This window comes from Oncorhynchus mykiss, chromosome 25, assembly GCF_057628025.1.
Source record: "Oncorhynchus mykiss isolate SJ-2025 chromosome 25, ASM5762802v1, whole genome shotgun sequence".
In the NCBI taxonomy this organism is placed as follows: Eukaryota; Metazoa; Chordata; class Actinopteri; order Salmoniformes; family Salmonidae; genus Oncorhynchus; species Oncorhynchus mykiss.
The window spans coordinates 87,700,852-87,715,000 of NC_143046.1; the positions used below are offsets into that span (position 1 = coordinate 87,700,852).

The 14,149-nt window shown below is 47.2% G+C and overlaps 1 protein-coding gene across 1 annotated transcript in view; it reads right to left on the reverse strand.

Moving 5' to 3' along the window:
* Positions 1-13,878, reverse strand: part of smyd2a (SET and MYND domain containing 2a) — a 37,417-nt gene extending 23,539 nt beyond the window's left edge. Inside the window, exons 1-2 of the mRNA XM_036962680.2 lie at positions 13,315-13,878; positions 1,310-1,373 (exon numbers count right to left, since the gene is read on the reverse strand). Of these exons, the coding sequence (XP_036818575.1) occupies positions 1,310-1,373; positions 13,315-13,499 (249 nt within the window). The 5' untranslated portion in view covers positions 13,500-13,878. The remainder of the gene's footprint in view (positions 1-1,309; positions 1,374-13,314) is intronic.
* Between the last annotated feature and the right edge of the window lie 271 nt (positions 13,879-14,149).

Sequence of the window (14,149 nt, forward strand, 5' to 3'; positions counted from 1 at the left end):
GAGACAAGCGGAAGGGGAGAAGGTAAGACACTTGTTTGTCTGACCTTTATTACTGATCAGAATTGGCACACAAAAAATCTAAGTTTTACTTGAGGACCAAAACGCTGACAGTGGCACCATACAGGTGGCAAAATAGTTGGGAAGAGATTTGATGTGCCGATTCCGTGGCACATGGTTTATAAACTGACACACAAATCTTGATTTAAAATCTTGTTTTTCTATATAAATACAAAACTTCTAGCCACAAACAGAATGCTATGTATACGGGAGAATACAACCATCTCAGCAGATTTTGCTTCGGGAAAAACAGAATCATTAGACCACTTATTTTGGTATTGTCCCTTCGTAGCTTGTTTCTGGTCACAGGTTTAGGAATGGCTGAAAAAAAAATCACAACATTTATCTCAAATAAACCCTCCACTGTTGGGAGATTTGAAAAGCCATAGTCAAAACAACAATATAATAATACTTTTTAGTAAAAATATTTATCCTTATCTTACAATCTGTAGATATGCGAATAAAAAAAAAGGTTAATAAATACAAATATACAGCACATGGAAAACACAAGATGGCGGTTTCCTGTTCCTGTTTCATGGACAGAGTAGCTAAGGTGTGGGATTAAAACCTCCTGTTCTATAATAGTTAGTACTTATACATGCTACAATGTGTTTTCAGTCCTATCTAACCAGATATAATGTATATCAAATGACTATTCTTGCTATGTAAGGACTGTGGAAAAACTAAATGTGTGTAGACTGTAACAAAATAAAAAGCTTAAAACAACTGAGATCGTGGATGGGACCAAAGTTTGTAACACTTTTTTTTTTAACTACGTTAAAAATGTCTAAAATATGCTAAATGCTAAGGTTTGCTAATTCTGTAGCCAGTTAGCTATCTAGTTAAGTACTTAGCTTCTTGCTAAATCAAGCGTCGCTTGGTTAACAGCAGAGAATCCCCTCCTGGATCAAGAGCTTTGCCGTTTAATATTTGTTTGTTTTTTTGGCGTGCAGCAAACTGTGAGTAGCCTTTTTTTGTTACTTTATGAGCTGGGAAGTCCTGCAAATATTTTAGGTCAGAGACTGTATAAAAATGGATCATAATGCGCTAGCATTAGCATTTGCTATGGGATTTGACATGTACTTGTTAGCGTTGCTAACATTCGGTTCTCAGAGGATCAGTGTGGTTTGAAAATAGCACCCATTGTCTTCAGTGCCTGAATTACCGAATATCCTGGGGATGTTACAAGGTCAACATTACAGTATTTACACACTGTCATATAGTAAGCATAGTAACCACAAACACACTATACCTGGCAGTCGATCTCACAGTAGTAAGCTTGTTTACACTTTCCACATTTGGAGAGGCCTTCCTTCCTGCAGAGAGAGAGAGGAGAGAGAGGAATGGGGGGGAAGGAGAGAAGAAGAGGAGAAAGAGGAGAGAGAGAGAGAGGAAAGAAGAGAGAGAGGAGAGAATGTTGTCAAATCTTGTTGTTGAAAGTTGAGATGAGCGAGACATCAAGGATAGTAAGATATTACCTACACACCAAGCTCTCGCTGTCTCAAACACACACACATACACACACACACACTCAAGTGTGGGTTCACATCCATCTCTCTTAAGGGCAGATGGTGCAAAGAAAGGTCACTTTTCTATATATATATATAAATATATAAATAGTCCTGGGCATGTCTCCAGAAACAAGTGAGGCTGTGGGGTGTGTGGGTCCGTGTGTGTAGGCTACATATAAAAAGGCCTGTCCTAGAGAGTCAGGAATGCCACTACTAAAGCAGGTTCCGCTCCGGTCTCTCAGCCTCACGGTGTGTCACAAACTAAAGCAGGTTCCGCTCCGGTCTCTCAGCCTCACGGTGTGTCACAAACTAAAGCAGGTTCCGCTCCGGTCTCTCTGCCTCACGGTGTGTCACAAACTAAAGCAGGTTCCGCTCCGGTCTCTCAGTCTCACGGTGTGTCACAAACTAAAGCAGGTTCCGCTCCGGTCTCTCAGCCTCACGGTGTGTCACAAACTAAAGCAGGTTCCGCTCCGGTCTCTCAGCCTCACGGTGTGTCACAAACTAAAGCAGGTTCCGCTCCGGTCTCTCAGCCTCACGGTGTGTCACAACAAACTAAAGCAGGTTCCGCTCCGGTCTCTCAGCCTAACAACAAACTAAAACAGGTTCCGCTCCGGTCTCTCAGCCTCACGGTGTGTCACAACAAACTAAAGCAGGTTCCGCTCCGGTCTCTCAGCCTCACGGTGTGTCACAAACTAAAGCAGGTTCCGCTCCGCTCTCTCAGCCTCACGGTGTGTCACAAACTAAAGCAGGTTCCGCTCCGGTCTCTCAGCCTCACAACAAACTAAAGCAGGTTCCGCTCCGGTCTCTCAGCCTCACGGTGTGTCACAAACTAAAGCAGGTTCCGCTCCGCTCTCTCAGCCTCACGGTGTGTCACAACAAACTAAAGCAGGTTCCGCTCTGGTCTCTCAGCCTCACGGTGTGTCACAACAAACTAAAGCAGGTTCCGCTCCGCTCTCTCAGCCTCACGGTGTGTCACAACAAACTAAAGCAGGTTCCGCTCCGGTCTCTCAGCCTCACAGTGTGTCACAACAAACTAAAGCAGGTTCCGCTCCGGTCTCTCAGCCTCACGGTGTGTCACAACAAACTAAAGCAGGTTCCGCTCCGCTCTCTCAGCCTCACGGTGTGTCACAAACTAAAGCAGGTTCTGCTCCGGTCTCTCAGCCTCACGGTGTGTCACAACAAACTAAAGCAGGTTCCGCTCCGCTCTCTCAGCCTCACCGTGTGTCACAAACTAAAGCAGGTTCCGCTCCGGTCTCTCAGCCTCACGGTGTGTCACAACAAACTAAAACAGGTTCCGCTCCGGTCTCTCAGCCTCACGGTGTGTCACAAACTAAAGCAGGTTCCGCTCCGGTCTCTCAGCCTCACGGTGTGTCACAAACTAAAGCAGGTTCCGCTCCGGTCTCTCAGCCTCACGGTGTGTCACAAACTAAAGCAGGTTCCGCTCCGGTCTCTCAGCCTCACAACAAACTAAAGCAGGTTCCGCTCCGGTCTCTCAGCCTCACGGTGTGTCACAAACTAAAGCAGGTTCCGCTCCGGTCTCTCAGCCTCACGGTGTGTCACAACAAACTAAAGCAGGTTCCGCTCCGGTCTCTCAGCCTCACGGTGTGTCAAAACAAACTAAAGCAGGTTCCGCTCCGGTCTCTCAGCCTCACGGTGTGTCACAACAAACTAAAGCAGGTTCCGCTCCGCTCTCTCAGCCTCACGGTGTGTCACAACAAACTAAAGCAGGTTCCGCTCCGGTCTCTCAGCCTCACGGTGTGTCACAACAAACTAAAGCAGGTTCCGCTCCGGTCTCTCAGCCTCACGGTGTGTCACAACAAACTAAAGCAGGTTCCGCTCCGGTCTCTCAGCCTCACGGTGTGTCACAAACTAAAGCAGGTTCCGCTCCGGTCTCTCAGCCTCACGGTGTGTCACAAACTAAAGCAGGTTCCGCTCCGGTCTCTCAGCCTCACGTTGTGTCACAACAAACTAAAGCAGGTTCCGCTCCGGTCTCTCAGCCTCACAACAAACTAAAGCAGGTTCCGCTCCGGTCTCTCAGTCTCACGGTGTGTCACAAACTAAAGCAGGTTCCGCTCCGGTCTCTCAGCCTCACGGTGTGTCACAACAAACTAAAGCAGGTTCCGCTCCGGTCTCTCAGCCTCACAACAAACTAAAGCAGGTTCCGCTCCGGTCTCTCAGCCTCACGTTGTGTCACAACAAACTAAAGCAGGTTCCGCTCCGGTCTCTCAGCCTCACGGTGTGTCACAAACTAAAGCAGGTTCCGCTCCGGTCTCTCAGCCTCACGTTGTGTCACAACAAACTAAAGCAGGTTCCGCTCCGGTCTCTCAGCCTCACGTTGTGTCACAACAAACTAAAGCAGGTTCCGCTCCGGTCTCTTAGCCTCACAACAAACTAAAGCAGGTTCCGCTCCGGTCTCTCAGCCTCACAACAAACTATAACAGCTCCACTCTCCGTCTCAGCCTGTAGCCTTCAGACCAAACAAGACCAGGGCTGGGTCAATATAATTCCAATAAATTCAGAAACTTAAACAATTCCAAATCTTCCTCGTTGAGAAGCATTGAAGAGAATTGGGATTTCAGGGTACTTTCAGGGTACAACAAGTGTGTGGTTAAAATTGGCAAAAACCACACACACATATTTCTTTCCACAGGGCCGTGGGGTGAGACAGGGATGCAGCTTAAGCCCCATCCTCTTCAACATATATATCAACAAATTGGCGCAGGCACTAGAACAGTCTGCAGCACCCGGCCTCACCCTACTAGAATCTGAAGTCAAATGTCTACTGTTTGCTGATGATCTGGTGCTTCTGTCACCAACCAAGAAGGACCTACAGCAGCACCTAGATCTTATGCACAGATTCTGTCAGACCTGGGCCTGACAGTAAATCTCAGTAAGACAAACATAACGGTTTTCCTAAAAGGTCCAGTTGCCAAGACCACAAATACAAATTCCATGGGGGGGTACCGGTACAGAGTCAATGTGGAGGGGGTACCGGTACAGAGTCAGTGTGGGGTGGTACCGGTACAGAGTCAGTGTGGGGGGGTACCGGTACAGAGTCAGTGTGGGGGGGTACCGGTACAGAGTCAGTGTGGGGGGGTACCGGTACAGAGTCAGTGTGGGGGGGTACCGGTACAGAGTCAGTGTGGGGGGGTACCGGTACAGAGTCAGTGTGGGGGGGTACCGGTACAGAGTCAGTGTGGGGGGGTACCGGTACCGAGTCAGTGTGGGGGGGTACCGGTACCGAGTCATTGTGGGGGGGGGTACCGGTACCGAGTCATTGTGGGGGGGGGTACCGGTACCGAGTCAGTGTGGGGGGTACCGGTACAGAGTCAGTGTGGGGGGGTACCGGTACAGAGTCAGTGTGGGGGGGTACCGGTACAGAGTCAGTGTGGGGGGTACCGGTACAGAGTCAGTGTGGGGGGGTACCGGTACAGAGTCAGTGTGGGGGGTACCGGTACAGAGTCAGTGTGGGGGGGGGTACCGGTACAGAGTCAGTGTGGGGGGGGGTACCGGTACAGAGTCAGTGTGGGGGGGGGGTACCGGTACAGAGTCAGTGTGGGGGGGTACCGGTACAGAGTCAGTGTGGGGGGGTACCGGTACAGAGTCAGTGTGGGGGGGTACCGGTACAGAGTCAGTGTGGGGGGGTACCGGTACAGAGTCAGTGTGGGGGGGTACCGGTACAGAGTCAGTGTGGGGGGGTACCGGTACAGAGTCAGTGTGGGGGGGTACCGGTACCGAGTCATTGTGGGGGGGGGGGGGGGGGTACCGGTACCGAGTCATTGTGGGGGGGGGGTACCGGTACCGAGTCAGTGTGGGGGGTACCGGTACAGAGTCAGTGTGGGGGGGTACCGGTACAGAGTCAGTGTGGGAGGGTACCGGTACCGAGTCAGTGTGGGGGGGTACCGGTACCGAGTCATTGTGGGGGGGGGGGGGGTACCGGTACCGAGTCATTGGGGGGGGGGGTACCGGTACCGAGTCAGTGTGGGGGGGGGGTACCGGTACCGAGTCAGTGTGGGGGGGGGTACCGGTACCGAGTCAGTGTGGGGGGGGGTACCGGTACAGAGTCAGTGTGGGAGGGTACCGGTACCGAGTCAGTGTGGGGGGGTACCGGTACCGAGTCAGTGTGGGGGGGTACCGGTACCGAGTCAGTGTGGGGGGGTACCGGTTAGTCGAGGTAATTTGTACATGTAGGTAGGGGTGAAGTGACTATGCATAGATAATAAACAGCGAGGAGCAGCAGTGTACAAAACAAATGGAGGGGGGGGGTCAGTGCAAATAGTCCAGTGGCCATTTGATTAAATTGTTCAGGAGTCTTATGGCTTGGGGGTAGAAGCTGTTAAGGAGCCTTTTGGTCCAAGACCTGGTGCTCTGGTACCGCTTACCGTGCAGCAGTAGCAGAGAAAACAGTCTACGATTTGGATGACTGGAGTCTCTACCAATTTTGGGGTCTTTCCTCTGACACCCCCTATTATATAGGTCCTGGATGACAGGAAGCTTGGCCCCAGTGATGCACTGGGCCGTACGCACTACCCTCTGCAGCAGCTTGCGGTCAGATGCCAAGCAGTTGCCATACCAGGCAGTGATGCATCAGGTCAGGATGCTCTCGATGGTGCAGCTGTAGAACTTACTGAGGATCTAGGGACCCATGTCAAATCTTTTCAGTCTCCTGAGATGGAGAAGGTGTTGTCATGCCTTCTTAAGGACCATCTTGGTGTGTTTGGACCGTGTCCTTGATGTAGACACCAAGGAACTTGAAACTCTCGACCCACTTCACTACAGCCCAATCGATGTTAATGGGGGCCTGTTCGGCCCGCCTTTTCCTGTAGTCGACGATCACCTCCTTTGTCTTGCTCACATTGAGAGAGAAGTTGTTGTCCTGGCAACACACTCTGACCTCCTCCCTATAGGCTGTCTCATCGTTGTCGGTGATCAGGCCTACCACTGTTGTGTCGTCAGAAAACCAGAAAACTTAATGGTGTTGGAGTTATGTTTGGCCACGCAGTTGTGGGTACACAGGGAGTACAGAAGGGGACTAAGTACACACCCCTGAGGGGCCCCAGTGTTAAGGATCAGCGTGGCAGACGTGTTGTTGCCTACCCTTACCACCTGGGAGCGGCCCGTCAGGAGGTCCAGGATCCAGTTGCAGAGGGAGGTGTTTAGTCCCAGGGTCCTTAGCTTAGTAATGAGCTTCGTGGGCACTATGAAGTTGAACGCTGAGCTGTAGTCAATGAACAGCATTCTCACATAGGTGCTCCTTTTGTCCAGGTGGGAATGGGCAATGTATAGTGAAATTGCATCAACTATGAATCTTTTGGGGCGGTACGCAAATTGGAGTGGGTCTAGGGTATCCTGAAGGTTGCTGTTGATGTGAGCCGTGACCAGCCTTTCAAATCACTTCATGGCTACTGACCTGAGTGCTACGGGGCGGTAATCATTTAGGCTGGTTACCTTCACTTCCTTGGGCATAGGGACTATGGTGGTCTGCTTGAAACATGTAGGTATTACAGACTCAGTCAGGGAGAGGTTGAAAAGGTCAGTGAAGACACTTGCCAGTTGTTCCGCTCATGCTTTGAGTACACATCCTGGTAATCCGTCAGGCTTTGTGAATGATGACCTGTTTAAAGGTCTTTAAAGCTCACATCAGCTTCCGAGAGTTTTACCACACAGCTAGTGCTTTCATGCATGGTTCAGTGTTGCTTGTAGGGTTTCACATTTTGGGGAATATTCAGAGGTGGAACCTTTCCATGGGAATTAACGGGAATATATGGGAATTAATATTAGCCAAAGAGAGGAGTCACAAAAAGTACAAAGAGATAAAAAAATGTATCACTAAGCTTTGATGATCTTCATCAGATGACACTCATAGGACTTCATGTTACACAATACATGTATGTTTTGTTCGGTAAAGTGCATATTTATATAAAAAAAATCTAATTTTACATTGGCGCGTTATGTTCAGTAGTTCTAAAACATGCAATGATTTAGCTTAGAGCCCCATCAAATTACAGAAATACTCAAAAACCATTGATGAAGATACAACTATTTTACATGGAATTAGAGATATACTTCTCCTTAATGCAACTGCTGTGTCAGATATTTTTTTTACTTTACGGAAAAAGCAAACCACGCAATAATCTGAGAACAGCGTTCAGACAACAAAGAAGCCAAAGCGATATCCGCCATATTGGGTAGTCAACAATAGCATTAGAAATATTCACTTACCTTTGATGATCTTCATCAGAATGCACTCCCAGGAATCCCAGGTTCACAATAAATGCTGGATTTGTTCGATAATGTGCATCCTTTATGTCCAAATAAATCCTTTTGTTAGGGCGTTTAGTAAGCAAATCCAAACGCGCGTGCAGGTCCAGCAGAACGTCGGACGAAAAGTTCAAAAAAGTTATAACAGTCCTTAGAAACCCGTCAAACTAAATATAGAATCAATCTTTAGGATGTTAACATAAATGTTCAAAAATGTTCCAACCAGAGAATTCCTATGTCTGTAGAGAAGCAATGGAACAAGAGCTAACTCTCTCGGGACCGCGCGTCATGAGACCAAGGCACTCTGCCAGACCACTGACTCAAAACAGGTCTCATGAGCCCCTCCTTTATAGAGAATCCTCAAACAAGTTTCTAAATCTAGTGGGGAAGACGTCGTTGATGCACTTATTGATGAAGCCGATGACTGAGGTGGCATACTCCTCAATGCCATTGGCTGAATCCCGGAACATATTCCAGTCTGTGCTAGGAAAATATTCCTGTAGCGTAGCATCCGCGTCATCTGACCACTTCCGTATTGAGCGAGTCACTGGTACTTCCTGCTTTAATTTTTGCTTGTAAGCAGGAATCAGGAGGATATAATTATGGTCAAATGTTTTAAATAGAGGGAGAGCTTTGTACATGTCTGTGTGTGAAGTAAAGGTGGTCTAGAGTTTTTTTCTCCTCTTGTTGCACATGTAACATAGCTGGTAGAAATGAGGTGAAACGGATTTAAGTTTCCCTGCATTAAAGTCCCCGGCCACTAGGAGCGCCACTTCTGGATGAGCATTTTCTTGTTTGCTTATGGCCTTATACAGTTTGTTGAGTGTGGTCTTAGTGCCAGCGTCGGTCTGTGGTGGTAAATAGACTGCTACGAATAATATAGATAAGAACTCTCTTTGTAGATAGTGTGGTCTACAGCTTATCATGAGGTAGCCTACCTCAGGCGTGCAATACCTCTAGACTTCTTTAATATTAGACAACACACCAGCTGTTATCGACAAATAGACACACCCCTACCCCTCGTCTTACCACACGTAGCTTCTCCGTCCTGCCGGTGCAAATCCCACCAGCTGTATATTATCCGTGTGGTCGTTCAGCCACGACTTGGTGAAACATAAGATTACAGTTATTAATGTCCCGTTGGCAGGATAATCTTGATTGGAAAATAAAATCAATGACCTACAATGATTTCACGATAGCCAATAGAACGGATAGAAGTGGGGGTTTACTCTTTCGCCTACGAATTCTTATACGGGAGCCCGACCTCCGCCGCCTTCATTCTTTTCTTCAAGGAAATGACGGGGATTTGGGCCTGTTCCCGAGAAAGCAGTATATCCTTCGCGTCGGACTCGTTAAAGGAAAACTCTTCTTCCAGTCCGTGGCGAGTAATCGCTGTTCTGATGTCCAGACGTTATTTTCGGTCATAAGAGACGGTAGCAGCAACATTATGTACAAAATCAGTTACAAAAATAAGTTACAAACAACGCAAAAAAAACTAACTAAAGAGCACAGTTGGTTAGGAGCATGTAAAACATTTGCCATCCTCTCCTGCACAGTTCTACAGTGAGCTTAGCCTTGCTATTGAGAAAGGTCACCGTAGGCAGACCTGGCTCTCAAGAGAAGACAGGCTATGTGCTCACTGCCCACAAAATGAGGTGGAAACTGAGCTGCACTTCCTAACCTCCTTTCCAATGTATGACCATATTAGAGACACATATTTCCCTCAGATTACACAGACCCACACATAAATTGAAAAACAAATCCAATCCCCATATCTATTGTGTGAAATTCCACAGTGTGCCATCACAGCAGCATGATTTGTGACCTGTTGCCACAAGAAAAGGTCAACCAGTGAAGAACAAACACCATTATAAAAAAAAATATCAACCCATGTGTGTTTACTTATTTTCCTTTTTTGTACTTTTAACCATTTGCACATCATTACAACACTGAATGACTGTATGACATTTGAAATGTCTTTATTCTTTTGGAAATTTTGTGAGTGTAATGTTTGTTAATTTTTTATTGCTTACTTCACTTTTGTTTATTATCGATTTCACTTGCTTTGGCAATGTTAACATATGTTTCCCATGCCAATAAAGCCCCTTAAATTGAATTGAGAAACAGAGAGGGCGTGTGTCTGTCAGAGAGACAGAGAGGGCGTGTGTCTGTCAGAGAGACAGAGAGGGCGTGTGTCTGTCAGAGAGGGCGTGTGTCTGTCAGAGAGGGCGTGTGTCTGTCAGAGAGGGCGTGTGTCTGTCAGAGAGGGCGTGTGTCTGTCAGAGAGGGCGTGTCTGTCAGAGAGGGCGTGTCTGTCAGAGAGGGCGTGTGTCTGTCAGAGAGGGCGTGTGTCTGTCAGAGAGGGCGTGTGTCTGTCAGAGAGGGCGTGTGTCTGTCAGAGAGGGCGTGTGTCTGTCAGAGAGGGCGTGTGTCTGTCAGAGAGGGCGTGTCTGTCAGAGAGGGCGTGTCTGTCAGAGAGGGCGTGTCTGTCAGAGAGGGCGTGTCTGTCAGAGAGGGCGTGTCTGTCAGAGAGGGCGTGTCTGTCAGAGAGGGCGTGTCTGTCAGAGAGGGCGTGTCTGTCAGAGAGGGCGTGTCTGTCAGAGAGGGCGTGTCTGTCAGAGAGGGCGTGTCTGTCAGAGAGCCAGAGAGGGCGTGTCTGTCAGAGAGCCAGAGAGGGCGTGTCAGTCAGAGAGGGCGTGTCTGTCAGAGAGACAGAGAGGGCGTGTCTGTCAGAGAGACAGAGAGGGCGTGTCTGTCAGAGAGAGAAAGTTTTGTTTTTTAATGTCTTTCACTTTCGGTTTTGTACAGCAGCTTCAAATAGCTGAAAGAGAGAGAGAAGAGGAGAGAAAATAGAGAGAGATGTCTGTCTCGCTCCTCCATTTTGTTTCAATGGAATTAAGATGATCTTATCGCTACGATGCTTTTGGGAAACCCAACTGAAAGCAAACTGTGTGTGTGTTTATCCTTCAACTGAGTGCAAACAGAGAGGAAGAGGCGAAGCGAATGGACTTACTCCGTGCAAAATCTGTCCGCGTGAGATGAGACCCTTTTTTGTATGGTCTCCGAGCGTGTCGAATTACGTGACAGCAGCTAATGTGTGATCCCTAATAAATACCAAAACGATACCCGATCTCACCTGCCTTCAATAATTGAGGACATGCATTTCCATTGTTAGAGCGGTCACTCGGCTATCTTCAAATCAAATCAAATCAAATGTATTTATATAGCCCTTCGTACATCAGCTGATATCTCAAAGTGCTGTACAGAAACCCAGCCTAAAACCCCAAACAGCAAGCAATGCAGGTGTAGAAGCACGGTGGCAAGGAAAAACTCCCTAGAAAGGCCAAAACCTAGGAAGAAACCTAGAGAGGAACCAGGCTATGTGGGGTGGCCAGTCCTCTTCTGGCTGTGCCGGGTCGGAGATTATAACAAAACATGGTCAAGATGTTCAAATGTTCATAAATGACCAGCATGGTTGAATAATAATAAGGCAGAACAGTTGAAACTGGAGCAGCAGCACAGTCAGGTGGATTGGGGACAGCAAGGAGTCATCATATCAGGTATTCCTGGGGCATGGTCCTATGGCTCAGGTCATCTTGTCACTATAATAGATATTATACGGGTGGTGATATTATGAGGCTGGTGCGGTCTGCACACCGCATCACCGGGGGCAAACTACCTGCCCTCCAGGACACCTACAGCACCCGATGTCACAGGAAGGTCAAACAAACAAAAAATCAAGGACAACAAACCCCCCCCCCCCCCCCCCCCCCCCCCCCGAGCCACTGTCTGTTCACACCGCTACCACCCAAAAGGCGAGGTCAGTACAGGTGCATCAAAGCTGGGACCGAGAGATTGAAAAATAGCTTCTATCTCAAGGACATCAGACTGTTAAACAGCCGTCACTAACCGAGAGGCCACTTTAATAAATGGATCACTAGTCACTTTAATAATGTCTACATATCTTACATTACTCATCTCATATGTATATACTGTATTTATACCATCTATTGCATCTTGCCTATGCCGCTCTGTCATTGCTCATCCATATATTTATGTGTATATATTCTTATTGCATTCCTTTACTTAGATGTGTGTGTATTAGGTAGTAGTTGTGGAATTGTTAGATGACATGTTAGATATTGCTGCAGTGCCGGGAACTAGAAGCACAAGCATTTCCCTACACTCTCACATTAACATCTGCTAACCATGTGTATGTGATAATCTTTGGTATGAATGAGGGAGTCGCTGAGGAGCATGCCTCTTCAGAAAACATTCCATAAACATTACCAGTCAAACGTTCAGACATGCCAACTCATTCAAGGGTTTTTCTTTATTTTTACTATTTTCTACATTGTAGAATAATAGTGAAGACATCAAAACTATGAAATAACACATATGGAATCATGTAGTAACCAAAAACAAACAAAAAAAACACACAAAAAAAGTGTTAAACAAATCAAAATATATTTAATATTTGAGATTCTTCAAAATAGCCGCCCAGCTTTGCGCACTCTTGGAATTCTCTCAACCAGCAGGAATGTATTCATGAAATTTCTTTCATTTTTAATGCATTTGAGCCAATCAGTTGTGTTGTGACAAGGTAGGGGAGGTATACAGAAGATAACCCTATTTGGTAAAAGACCAAGTCCATATTATGGCAAGAACAGCTCAAATAAGCAAAGAGAAACGACAGTCCATTATTACTTTAAGACATGAAGGTCAGTCAATACACACATTTCCAATAACTGAAAGTTTCCTCAAGTGGCATTGCAAAAACCATCGAGCTCTATGATGAAACTGGCTCCCATGAGGACCGCCACAGGAAAGGAAGACCCAACAAAAATACATGTACATTTTGTCCTTTAAACATTGAATTGGACTGTAGAATTCCATTCATTCTCATGAATGACTGTTAGGGAGTGCCAATATGGCAGACCGGAGGCTTCAAACCCTCTCAATGGCAAATACACAGCATCAGCAATCCAGCTGAGCCTGATGCCGCGTTCCCATACTTGTCGGAACTCGGAAACGTCCGACTTGATGATCCGTTGTACGCGGCACGTGTATAAATAACTACAACCAGTCAGCAAGTCGGAAATGCCCGAGTTTCCTAGTTCCAACTAGTACGTGAACGCGACATGCTACTGAATGGGCCTTCTCAGAAGAAACAGCTGTGTGTTTTTGTCAGCTGTTGAAAAGCCATGCTGAACCCACATGGTTCGGAGTGACATCCACTTCTAGTCAATGCGAGTTATTTCTACAGCGTTATTGGTATGGTTTGAGAACACCTTACTGTAGTAAAATCGACAACGTAACAGCCGTATATCAAGGTGACAACAGAGAGAAATATCCTATTCATGCAGAATAAGGTTGACCAGCTAGCTTGATAGAACCACAAACATTTCTCTTTTAAAAGATATCATTTCTATGATATAAACAAACCCAGACACGTCGTGTTCAGACAGTTGTCCAGGTCCCATACCTGGTGAAGCAGTATTCACAGTGCGCTCCTCTCTCATTCACCGTCAGGACGTAGGAATAGGCAGGACAGGCAAACACGAGGTCTCCGACAGCGAAGTGCTTCACAGCCCGTAGTCCCCTGCCTTTCCCCGGGCTAGCGAACCTCTCCGTCCCCGCTATTCCCTCGTTCTTCATTAAGCCATTCATCTTCAATGCCGTGTGTGGTCTGTTCACCTAGGTGACTAGCTACCGCTCTCTTTTTGTTCCGTTTTGTTTTTTTACTTGCTTGTTGACTGCCCCGAGTGTGTTGACGTTAGCAAGACAGCGACCTAGATAACATGGGTTGTGTCCTTATGCAAAGAAAATAAACACATGCAATGATCAGACTTGCTAGCGTTGTTCCTTGTATGTCTTTTGGCTAGCTGGCTTCAGCTACACACACGGACTACAGCCTCTCACCAATACCAAACGGCAAGGCTAACTAGCCTAGCATCATATGGTTAGCTTGTCACTTCTACGACCAGTCCTTGCCTACGACACATTGAACTACAGGATACCGAGGTCCTAATGCCACGTTCAAGTGCCAGTCGGAACGACGACACGTTTCAGACTTACAAACGAGTTGTAGTAATACACGTGCCGCGTTCAACCAATGAGCACTTCGGACATGTCCGAGTTTCCTATTTCCCCGACTAGGTAGTGAACGTGGCATAATGCCCCGATAGTTTCAGTGTGAGGAATGGTTTAGATGTTGCTGGAGATAATATCGAAATATGTTTTATAACTATCTCATTGTTCTATATGTCTGTGGTATTATCACACTCACTAGCCTCCCATTGGAAACGACACGGTGTGGT